Here is an 11060-nt window from a genome sequence, read left to right as displayed (position 1 = left end):
GTGGGAGGAAACCCACATGGAGAACATGCAAACTCCACACTGACAGTATGAGAGATCATGATTAAAGCTGGGTTGCTGGCGCTGTCAGGTGGCTCCACTAGATGTGCTCCTGCCAGTTCTGGTGCCTGTTGATCCTTTGAGCCCCCCAGGTGCCATTTGTACATCACTCCTGCAATTGCTAACCCATGTCTGGTAACCCTACAGCCTTCTGTACAGCTCTGACCTCTTGATCAACCCTGATTTTATCCTTTCCACTATTGGTGTAGTGCTTTCAGCTACCAGGTCCAAAAGCATTGGGATTCTCTACAACATTGTCTCAATGTCTTTCCTCCTTTCAGATGTACTTTGAAATCTACCACTTTTACCTAGCTTTTGATCCATGGCTCTGATACGAATGGCTCTGTATCAAGTTTTGTTAACTCTTATTAAGCACCATGGAAAGTTTTACTACATTAAAAATGCTTTTCTAAATAACCTACAGTTAGAGAGAGCATGCCATTAAAGAGAGAAAATTAAACTGAATAATATGGATGACTGGAATGTTGTGCTTTTTAAACAATTTTATACCAGGTAAATCAATGGCAACATCAGAATTGAGCTAAGCAGCTAAAATTGGCAAGTACATTGCATGTTAGGAAAATGATGCAGTTTCTCTAAAAAGGAAACTTAATTTTTATGTGGGGGTGGGGTCTTATTTCATTTCAAATCCGATCTCCCCACACACCATTAAACAATTTCTGCTGGTTTTATTGGTTGGAAGCTTGTTGAATGGTTGCCACATTGGGCAATTTAGCATCACAGCAACCACCTCAAATGAGCACTGTTAATTTGACAAACAGCTTCCTCATTCAACCATCAATCTCTAAAAGAAAAGGCTCTTGAAGGTGCTGATTTCAGAGGGACTTCTATTGAAGTTGGTGGCTGACAGATTGGCAGATGCATTAAGTAGTACTCACTTAGTTTGTTACAAAGCAGTTATTAGTGAAGTTCATCCCAACAAAGCTCAGATCATAGGTAATGGCATGCATGAATACCAGATTGAGCTACAAGGTCCCTCTGGAATTAAAGAATACCAAATGACAGCAATTAGGTTGCTGAAAGTCCCTGTAATTTTGGGAGAGAATATCAAACAGGCTTTCTGCTTCTCATTGCCTATAGTCTTGAGTTCTGCTGGAAAACGAATACACATAAAAGGATGGGATAGCATTGATGTTCTTTTCAATGATGTAGTGTACACAACATAATAAAACATTCTAAAGAAGTTCACAGGAGAGTCATCAAACTGACTTTTGAGATACATGGAATGGGTGATAGTGTAGAGAGGTGAGAATAGTATTCTGAAGTTTTTGATCCAGGAAGCTCATGATGTCCTAGAAAGAATGGAAGTTAAAAGTGCAACCACATAGATTTAAATGGATCAACTAGTTGATTATTTGTGCTGTTATAGATCTTCAAAGGTGATTTATTATTTTGGCATGTACAATGATGACAGCAGTTCAAAAGTATTTCATTGGTTTGAAATGTATTTTGAATGTACTGAGATAGTGAAAGATGTAAAAATGATATTTCCTTTCAAATTTGAAATGGTGTACTAATTACTGCTACACAGCAAAATTTATTTAGGTGAGATGATGGTGACCGCTGGTCATATCATTAAAAGGCAGCAATTTGAGAGGAAAGGAAAAAACTCAGACATTTTAAAATTTCATTTAAAAATGCCCACTTCAGAGCAGCTTGTGACAAATGTCTTAATGCTGAACCCATTAAATGAGATTGACAACCCATGAAAATTGCTGTGCAGAAATGATAAATAGCAGAAAGGAATGAGTCAATGCATAGAAAAAATACACATTTTATTGAAATATATATTGGATATCTTCCAACAACAGTTGCTTAGCATGAGAAGTTGTCAAGACATAAAACTCCTGTTATTACAAGGAAACAGATACTTGCAGCATAGACCTGTGATCCACTACCATCCCTCACCAGCAAACTGTTTGGAGTAGTTGAAACCACATCTGGAGTTCTACTTTTCCCACCATCCACTCATTGTGTTTTAGTGCTGGGACAAAGAGCCTGTCAGACAGGTGAGGTGCATACTTTTAACACTCCTGTTTGGCTTTAGGTGCCAGGTGAGGAGACACTATCCTATTTCAGACACTAAGTGTCAGTATTAAGTTCTCCTGGATCAGCTAGAGTACAGCAATCAACCCCCCTTTGTATTATACTGGAAATGTACCTCAGTCCCAAGGCTGTATGTACTCCCTCAGTGACAATGGGAACCAATTGTGCTATCCCACATATTATACCCAGAGCCACCCTGGGAACATTACAGGGCTCACTGCCAGTTAATAGGCAGGTGGTGCCGTCTCAATTATTTATGGAGCTCTTTAATGCATTCTTAAAATCCTTAGTAAGGGTGGATGTCTGAATCTGGCAAATGACTCAGTCTATTACTCAACTATTTCACAGAAACAAAATCAGTTTGATCAGCAGAAAGTTCACCATTTGGTGGAAAAAAAAACACTCTAAAGGGAATACTTGGAGATGATGCTTGTGATTTTAGAGTAACTTCATTAAACTATATAAAAGGGATTATGACAATGGCTCTAATGATAAGCAAGGCAGCCATAAATGTCCCAACTTCAGTTGCTGGTCTGTGGAAAGTTACAGAGAAGGAAAGTGAATGCACTTTGCAGCATTTCCTGTGTCCCCTCAGACTGAGAATTGAAATTGATCTTGTGGGCATAAACTGCTTGGGATTTGAGACAGGCCAAGCTTATTTTGAATAAACAGATTATATATCTTTAGAAAAAGATTTGTCTATTTTTGTTCTCAATGTGCAGTAATATCTGCACCAAATAATTCCAGCTAATGTAATTCAAAACAAGCAGCTCAAAAAACCCCCACCGAGAGCTGAGGTGCTGAAGCCAGTAACTCGTGATTGTGTCTGGAATATTTATGCTTTAAAAGGTCAGTAAGTTAATGAACCTAATACTTTATTTTTCTTCCATTCCCTTTAAGCCTGAATATACTGCTCTTGTGTGTACACTGTATTCAGCTGTGAGCCTAGATAACACATGATTTAGTGGAAGCATTTATTTTATATCACAGGTTAATGATTTTCCTGTTTTCACATGACACGGGATGAGCCAAATGTCGTCCTCCTATTTGCAAAGAATGTGGATGAGTGCATGAAGGTCCCAAAGAGCCACAAACCAAGAATGGGAAGTGTGATTTTCCTAAATGGCACTTTTGTTACTGCCATGTACAAAATGGCTCAAATGCCTTCATGCCAGTAATTTCTACTATAATATACACCAAATATAACCACCATGATGACCAATCAACTTCATACTGGCCAGGAAAGGAATGTATAATCATCCAGGCATGTACCATGGTGAATGAAACATCGACCCATCAAATCTTTGTGGAGAGGTGAAATATTTCACTGAGGTCCCTTCATTTTGCACAGTTATAGAAAATGGGATAAGGCTTATACTGTAATTATTTATTGCATTTATTTAAAAATTAACATTCATGAAGAAGTTATAAACAAATGTTGATAGTGTTTAAGAGCACCTAAACACAGTTGATTGTTTAAACATTATTCTGTTGGTGGAGTGTTTTGTTTTGATGAGACTTTGCTTACAATTCGGTGGCTGGTCCATTCCATTCATCATCATCTTCATCGGAGCTGTAGACTGGTTCTCGGCTATACCTGATTGCATTGAGATCCTGTTTGCTTGGCCTACAAAACCATGATTGAAGTAGGACAATCGTCACTTATCTAAATGAGTAATCTGCATGCATATAGTATTAGATCTCAAGATAATTCAAAGCATTTCACATCCAGTGAAGTATTTTGAACTGTAGTGACATACAGACAATCACATTTCAGCCAGTTTGCATCGTAAAAGGACGTACTTGTTTATAGTGCTTTTTATTTTCTCTGAATGATACAAGGCCATTTACAGGCAATAAAATATTTTGGAAGTGTGCATTACTTTGTAAAATATAGCAGGAAACGTAATTTGTTGTAATATTGATAATGTGTATCAAGTTGGGGTCAGCAAGCAACTACAAATAGTCATAGAATTAGTCATAGACTATTCATAGAATATATTTACAGGAGGCAGGCCCTTCGGCCCATTGAATCCGTGCCAAGCATCAAGCATCCATTTACACTAATCCCATTTTTATTTTTTCCACATTCCTATCAACTCCCCCAGATTCTAGCTCGCACCTACACGCTAGAGGTGATTTCCAGTGGCTAATTAACATACTGATCCACACATCTTTGAGATGTGAGAGGAAACTGGAGCATCCAGAGGAAACCCACGTGGAGAACGTGCAAACTCCACACAGACAGGAGGTCAGGATTGAACCTGGGTCGCTGGAGTTGTTGACACAACAGCTCCACTAGCTGCACCACTGTACCGCAGACTGAAACGGCGATTATCAAATGTTTACTGGGGGATAGATATTGACCAGATGCGAGGGATAACTCCCTCTGTTCTTCTTCAACACAGTGGGAACTGCTGTGCACATCTGAGAGAACAGACGGGGCCTGTGTTAATACCTTATGCAAAATCCTTATGGAAATGCAGCTTGCTCAAAACTACACCGGAGTATCAGCCTTGATTGTTGTGCTTGAGTCTCAGAGCAAGACCTGAGCTCACAACCTTCTGACTCAGTGTAAGGTTCTGCTAACTGAGTGATAACCAGCACATGTATTCAGTGAAGTTCAACGGGCCAATAACTAGCTGAACAACCAGTTTAACGTGTTCCTCTTTTGAAAGCAGTCACACTTTCAATGTTTTTGACCAGTTTTCCACACGATAAGTGAAAACACAAAATATTTTGCGTGCTGAGATTTTAACAATAATATATATTCTTGCAATTTATTTAAGTAAGTAGCATATGGATAAGAGATAGTTAATATTCAAATTGAAAGTCGTTTTTCTCAAAGGTAGGGAACCTGACTTGAACATAATATTCTTGATGCATTCTCACCTGTGCTCTACAAAAATGGAATAAGATATCTTTACTGTTATATTCAAATCCTCTTGTAATACAGTCAATACACAGTTTAGGTGCTGAACCTCCAAATTAATTCTCAGTGATTTGCATACAAGGTCCCTCCAAACACCACCAGAGTTAGAACTAGAATCTGCAGTTATTTCCTGACATTCCCAGGTTCACATGGATAATGAGCAAGGAACTGGAGGGGAACTGCCCGCACCATTGCAACCACAGCATTGATTATTAACTTTAAAGAGAGGGAATGTAGAGTTATGAGAGAGGAGTGGGGACTCGAAGAATTACTGCACAGTAGAATGGTATATATACTGTATGAGCTATGATTAGCTTCATTAGATGGTCAATGAATGTTCTTAATCTGTAAGCTAGAAGGTCAGGTTTGGATCCAGGTTGTAATGTTTAACTGCTATGAAGAAGCAATGTTTCTCCAAATTAACAACCCACTAACAAAGCACAAAAATGTTGGATATATAACCTGTTTCAAAATTACATCGGATTGTATTACAAAAAAAAGAAAAAAAATCACTTTTTTTGTTACTTTAATTAAACATGTTTCCTTTACAGGAAAAATAAAGATAAGAATTACGATTTCATACTGGCTTAACAGTGGGTTTTAGTCTCATGGATCAGAAGCATGGAGTCTGTTGAGATCTGTGCACACAGGATTCCTGCAATAAAGTGGTTTGCGTGAGAGCTATTGAAGACACTTACCTGGTATAATAAGGATCCCTGTACTGACCCTGAGGTTCTACCTGTTGGAACAAACACGCAGACTGAACAAGAGTATTGCACCAAGAACAACAACATTAGATGCAGTTACATTAAATCTGTATTTTGAGTTATTGAGGAATTCCTGTGCCAAATCCTTGCACGTTGTTGTTGGAACTGGCTCCTAGTCAGTGTCTTCCACCTCCCAATAGAAGGTTAAAAGATAAGTTCAGACCCAGGGTAGCCAAAACATTGGTGGAATGTAAAGCTGTGCTGTTCCTCCACTTTGCACTTACTACTGTATAAGGGACAAAAGTATTTAATAATTTACATACTTTATAACTTGAGTTTAATTGAATGGTTTAATGGTTTAAAAGTGTTAAGTTTAGGTTTTTTAGGGCCTCAGAAGTAAGCATCGGGCTGGCTTGGGAGCACAAATTGGCAATGCCGGATCAGCAATAGGTTCAATCATATTTACTGCATTTGTCAGTGTGAATGTGAATAGTTCGATGCATGATGCAAATTCCAGCCCTTTATATTACCCATGTTAATATTTCCCATTTACTAGTTCCCATTTATTGATCAAGAAGTTAGACTTAAGCTTTTTATATTTGACCCCATCTTGAGTTTGGGATGGTTCCAACTATTATCCTGTTAAGGTTTCTGAAATGGCCCCACATTCTTCTCTAGATACCTTGCAATAGCCCATAAAAGTGTCAAAAACATCAATCAACTCATCCAGTAAAATGGCTTTTTCTTAAGCACCAGAAAAGTTTCCGATTTCATGAGCGCTTTCATTTCACCAAGGGTTCATTTCCCTTTCACCAGTTGAACATTAACCATCCGTGGTTTCACATACCTGTGCTTGTGAGTGAATCTTTGGTGCAGCATGAGTTTCCGTTGTGGGCAATAGAGATGCTTCAGTCCTGACAGGTTCAGAGGATCTAGTGATTGCAGGCCTATCCGGCATGTCATCCAATTCATTATCGGTGTAAGCCCCACCTTCTGCATCTGTGTCCTCATAATCACTGTTGGCTCTGCTCTCATCGCAGCTCAGGTAATCCATGCTCGCGCTGTTCGATCGGTTCAGCAATTCTATGTCTTCAGTCCCTGTTTCTTCAGTCTGAAACATAAGGTACAAGATGAAAAGTCACATGACCCATTAATCTAGCTACCTAACCACCCATCTTCTACAGTCAAACACCTACTTTTTGGCGCTCACAGATTCCATTGCATCCACTTAATTTCCTTCTACCATTCAGTGGGGATCTACCCTATTATGGACTTCACCCTAAACAAATAATGTGTTAGTACAGTAATGCCAACTTTCTCCCACCAGGAACTCCACCCATTCATTTAATCGGCTTTGTGGTCCATGAACCATTCCCCCATTGTAATCTCTGTCATCTGAACTCCTTTTACAGTTTATCATGGACAGGTTATTTAATCTCTTCCTCGGCCATGCATACCTTATTTCATATAATTTCTTATGAGATAGAGGGAGGCGACTTGGCCCATCGGAGGACAATGCCAGCTTTCAGAGTAATCCCATTAGTCCCATTATTTCCCTGTGATCTCTCTGACGTGCCCATACAACTCCCCCCACCCACTCGATTCTCCTGCCACACTAGGGACAATCCACAGTGGCCAATTAATCCACGACCTGCATATATTTGGGACGTAGGAGGAAACCAGACCACCCAAGGGAGACCCACCCAGTCATAAGGAGAAAGTGCCAACTCCACACAGATATCTAAAGAAGGACATGTGGAGATCTCCTGCTCCTCTTTGGATACATCATAGAGAAGAATGCATGCAGTTGAGTCAAGATTATACAGAGGGTGGACATCACTGCAGATTCTGATACATTCTCAGTGATGTCTACATTTCTGATTACCAGGAGCAGGGAATTGTTACTAAATTTTTCCTTCCTAAATCCAAAATTATTGGTACAATTCTACTTGCTGCTCTATCTAAACTCAACTGTGTCATCTTGGAACTGGGGTTTCCCTTGTGTTGAAGATCAGAACCACACCAGGTGGTTTACTCACAATGATGTACACAAAGATAAGCCATCTCAGAATCAAAATCAGGTAGGTCACCTTAATCTTAACCTACATTTTATCAAGAGTTGGGCTATACTTTTACCAGCAATATTTGAACTTTTAAGCATGTGGCAAAATCATTGCAAGTCTTCAATCAAGTACCTTTTCTTCAGGAAACCACACTGGTTGGGTCTGCTGCTCTTTGATTGTTGCTTTCAGGGCCTCGTACCATGCACTAGAACCAGAATTCAGGTTTATTGTACCTGGAAAAAAATCCATAACATTACTGCTAGGAAGTTGTAATTAGTTGATGCCCAGCATTTGTAGGTAGAAAGAACAACCTTGCTTGCATGTAGTGTTTCCAATGCTGTTTGATGGGTTGGAAACTAGTCATTAGAAATTCCTGTTTCATTATTAATATGTAGAAAAATCTGCAAGATCACAAGGTGAAGAAGGCTTTCATCTTATTTGACCTCATCCTTTCAGGAGAATGAGTACCATTATGGTACACATTTCTTAAAGGGATGCAGTGTCCTGGCCTTAACCATTCAGCTGCTGATCGCTGTCCATGGAAGGAAATGTTTCCTGATGTTAGTTCAAAAATTGCTTTAATGTCCTGACCTGGCACATCTGGAAGAAATATTCTGAGCTTGCCTTCTCGATCCATCACTGTAATCTTCTGCAAGATCTGTCCTTGAGGCTGAAGTGCTCCAGTTTATCTAGTTGTTCCTTAAAACTGATCTCTCTGACGTTGTCCCTGGGGCCTCTACTGTTTCTCTTTGGAGTGGCAAATAGAACAAACTTCCCAAAATAGATGATGTGAACAACAGTGCCGGAGTTAATTCTGCCTTTCCACTTTGCAGAACCCTATGGGCTGGCATGTTTTAATGATTCCGATCTTTGTCAATTGGAAAAAAGGAGAAATATTACAGACATCAGCTGGAATGAAAGAGTTTTCCTGCCGCCCTCTCCTGAAGGCACTGGTGCTGAGTTCAGTTCTCTGGGCCGGTGACAGATCTTTTGTACCTTACTCACATCGAACTTACAGCACAGAAACAGGCCTTTTGGCCCAACTGATCCATATCTATGTTAATGTTCCACTGAGCCTTCTCCCACTCTACATCATCTCACTCTATCAGTTTATCCTTCCATTCCTTTCTCCCTCATTAGGAAGGTAGTTTGCAGTTATGGGAAGAGGGTGGGGAGTGAGCTAACTGTATGGGTCTGGTATGATCTCAATGGGCTGAATGGCCCTCCTTCAATGCTGTGATTGTGTGATCTTTCGAAGTGTGTTAAACTTAATTTAATTACTGCAGACATTGATGATGACAGATTATTTTAGTGTAGCATTCTAATAAGAATGTCAAAATAAATCAACAATTAAGATGATATTTGCATTAATGAGCAAATTCACTAATCAGATTATGTACAACACAGAAAATAATCCGTAGATTAACTCTGGGCCAAATATTAACTTAAAAGGTATTTTAGATATTTTATTGAAAACATTCCAGGCTACTAGATCTGAGCTAACAAAATGCAATCCTAAAATAATCAGGGTTGGGATGCATCTGAAGACTGATCACATTGAAGCATCTCATGCACTTGAAGCTACAGACTTTACCTGTGAAGAGGTGAGACCAGTACTTCCTCAGTTTTACGCCTGTGCATAGAGACTCTTGGAGCTTTTTCCGTGACTGAGGGTAGAGGTGATGCCGCATGGCTTTCACCTCCTGTTTATTCTCTGGATTGAAGAACACCACAATTGGGTACCACTTCACATAGTTCAGCCGCTCAATGGCAGAAGGTGTGATGTCAAGTAGTCCATGTTTGTTCTGAAAATTATATTGAAATCATGAGTGTCATATCATTTAATCGCAGCCATCTGCTTTCTTCACCACCTTTGAAGTGTTTTGTAGGTTGTCAGTTATGGAATTATATACGTCTAATATTGAACCACAGAAAGTAGAAAACACAGTCCTGGTCAAAGGTACAAGTTTTAAGAAGTATCCTAGATGTGAGAGAGGGTGTTTTAGAAAAGGAATTCCCATGCTTAGGGCCCAAGACAAAGGAAAGCATGACTGCAAACGACGGAGCAACTAAAATCAGCAAAGAACGAGAGGTGAGAACTGGAAGGATGTGCAGAACTAGAGCTTGGACCTGGACCCACAGGTAAGGATGACACCATAAGAAGAGATGAACTAGATTGTTCTTTATTACAATCCAATAGTTACATAGTTATTATTATTTTTATTATTAGTGAAACCAATTTTCCAAATTTTAACTAACTGAATTTGTTATCCAGCTGCCCTGGTGGAATTTGAACTCATATCACCTGATAGACCAGGTGTTTGGATTATTGTTCCTGCAAACTATTCACTCTGCTACTAAAGATCACAGCTGTCCTTCAGTTCTCTCCCCACCCACTCCCCACAGCTTCAACAGCTTATGACTGTTTATCCGGGCTCCCCCACAGGGATGGGGCATTAAATACACTACATTTGCACACATTGATGTCCATATTTACAGTATATATAACAAATTCAATACTATGGCTCACTTTGCTCCTTCTATACCTGGGGCATTGAGGCCTGCACACAATATTTCATCTGTTGTGCAGAAGAGGATCAAGCAACTCCAGCCACAGTCAGACGTGGTACTTCTCTGGTCCACATTGTTTATCTCATCTACTTAGGCACAGAGCTACTGCTAGGTTTCTGGATAAGACTTGTGCAAAAATAATGACCAACTGTGTACTCAGTTACCTTTTGAGAGATAAGTCGCACCGTTTCAAGTTTGATGATAGATGATGATCCCTCTTCAGAATTCCTTGGCACCGTTTCTAAAATGGACATGTTGTAGGATCAGTGATTTAGATGCACGGAGAATGGCCCAAAACTATAGCAAGTGACACTTAATATTAGACAAATAAAATGTGATGCATGCAGGCAGAGTGAATACTGAATATACTGCAAGCAATACTAAAATTATTCAAGGAAGGAAAGAATTAAGGTATCTTTGTGCATGGATCACAATTAATGCAGAGAAGCTGCAGTCAGGACATACTGTGTCATAGAACCATTCTATTTAAATCAAAGGACACATTTCCGTCCTTGTGCATGTCACTAGTGAGGCTGCATCAGAGTTCCACGTCCGTTTTAGATTCTTTCACATGGTGGGTGAAACATGGTCCTATAAAAAGGTTCATAGGAGAGCACAAAATTGATCCACAATTGAAAAATCCTGATTAACTTAGATATGTTT

General features: G+C 39.5%; 1 protein-coding gene across 1 annotated transcript in view; it reads right to left on the bottom strand.

Moving 5' to 3' along the window:
• Nucleotides 1-1799: 1799 nt before the first annotated feature.
• Nucleotides 1800-11060, bottom strand: part of LOC127582598 (tight junction protein ZO-3-like) — a 46675-nt gene continuing 37414 nt past the window's right edge. Inside the window, 6 exon segments of the mRNA XM_052038034.1 lie at nt 1800-3751; nt 5755-5795; nt 6611-6874; nt 7959-8059; nt 9421-9631; nt 10562-10638. Coding sequence (XP_051893994.1) covers nt 3649-3751; nt 5755-5795; nt 6611-6874; nt 7959-8059; nt 9421-9631; nt 10562-10638 — 797 coding nt within the window. The 3' untranslated portion in view covers nt 1800-3648.

The sequence above is a fragment of the Pristis pectinata genome, chromosome 24 (assembly GCF_009764475.1).
Source record: "Pristis pectinata isolate sPriPec2 chromosome 24, sPriPec2.1.pri, whole genome shotgun sequence".
Taxonomy (NCBI): domain Eukaryota; kingdom Metazoa; phylum Chordata; class Chondrichthyes; order Rhinopristiformes; family Pristidae; genus Pristis; species Pristis pectinata.
Note: the sequence above shows the minus strand (reverse complement) of the source record. Positions and strands in the feature narration are given on the sequence as shown.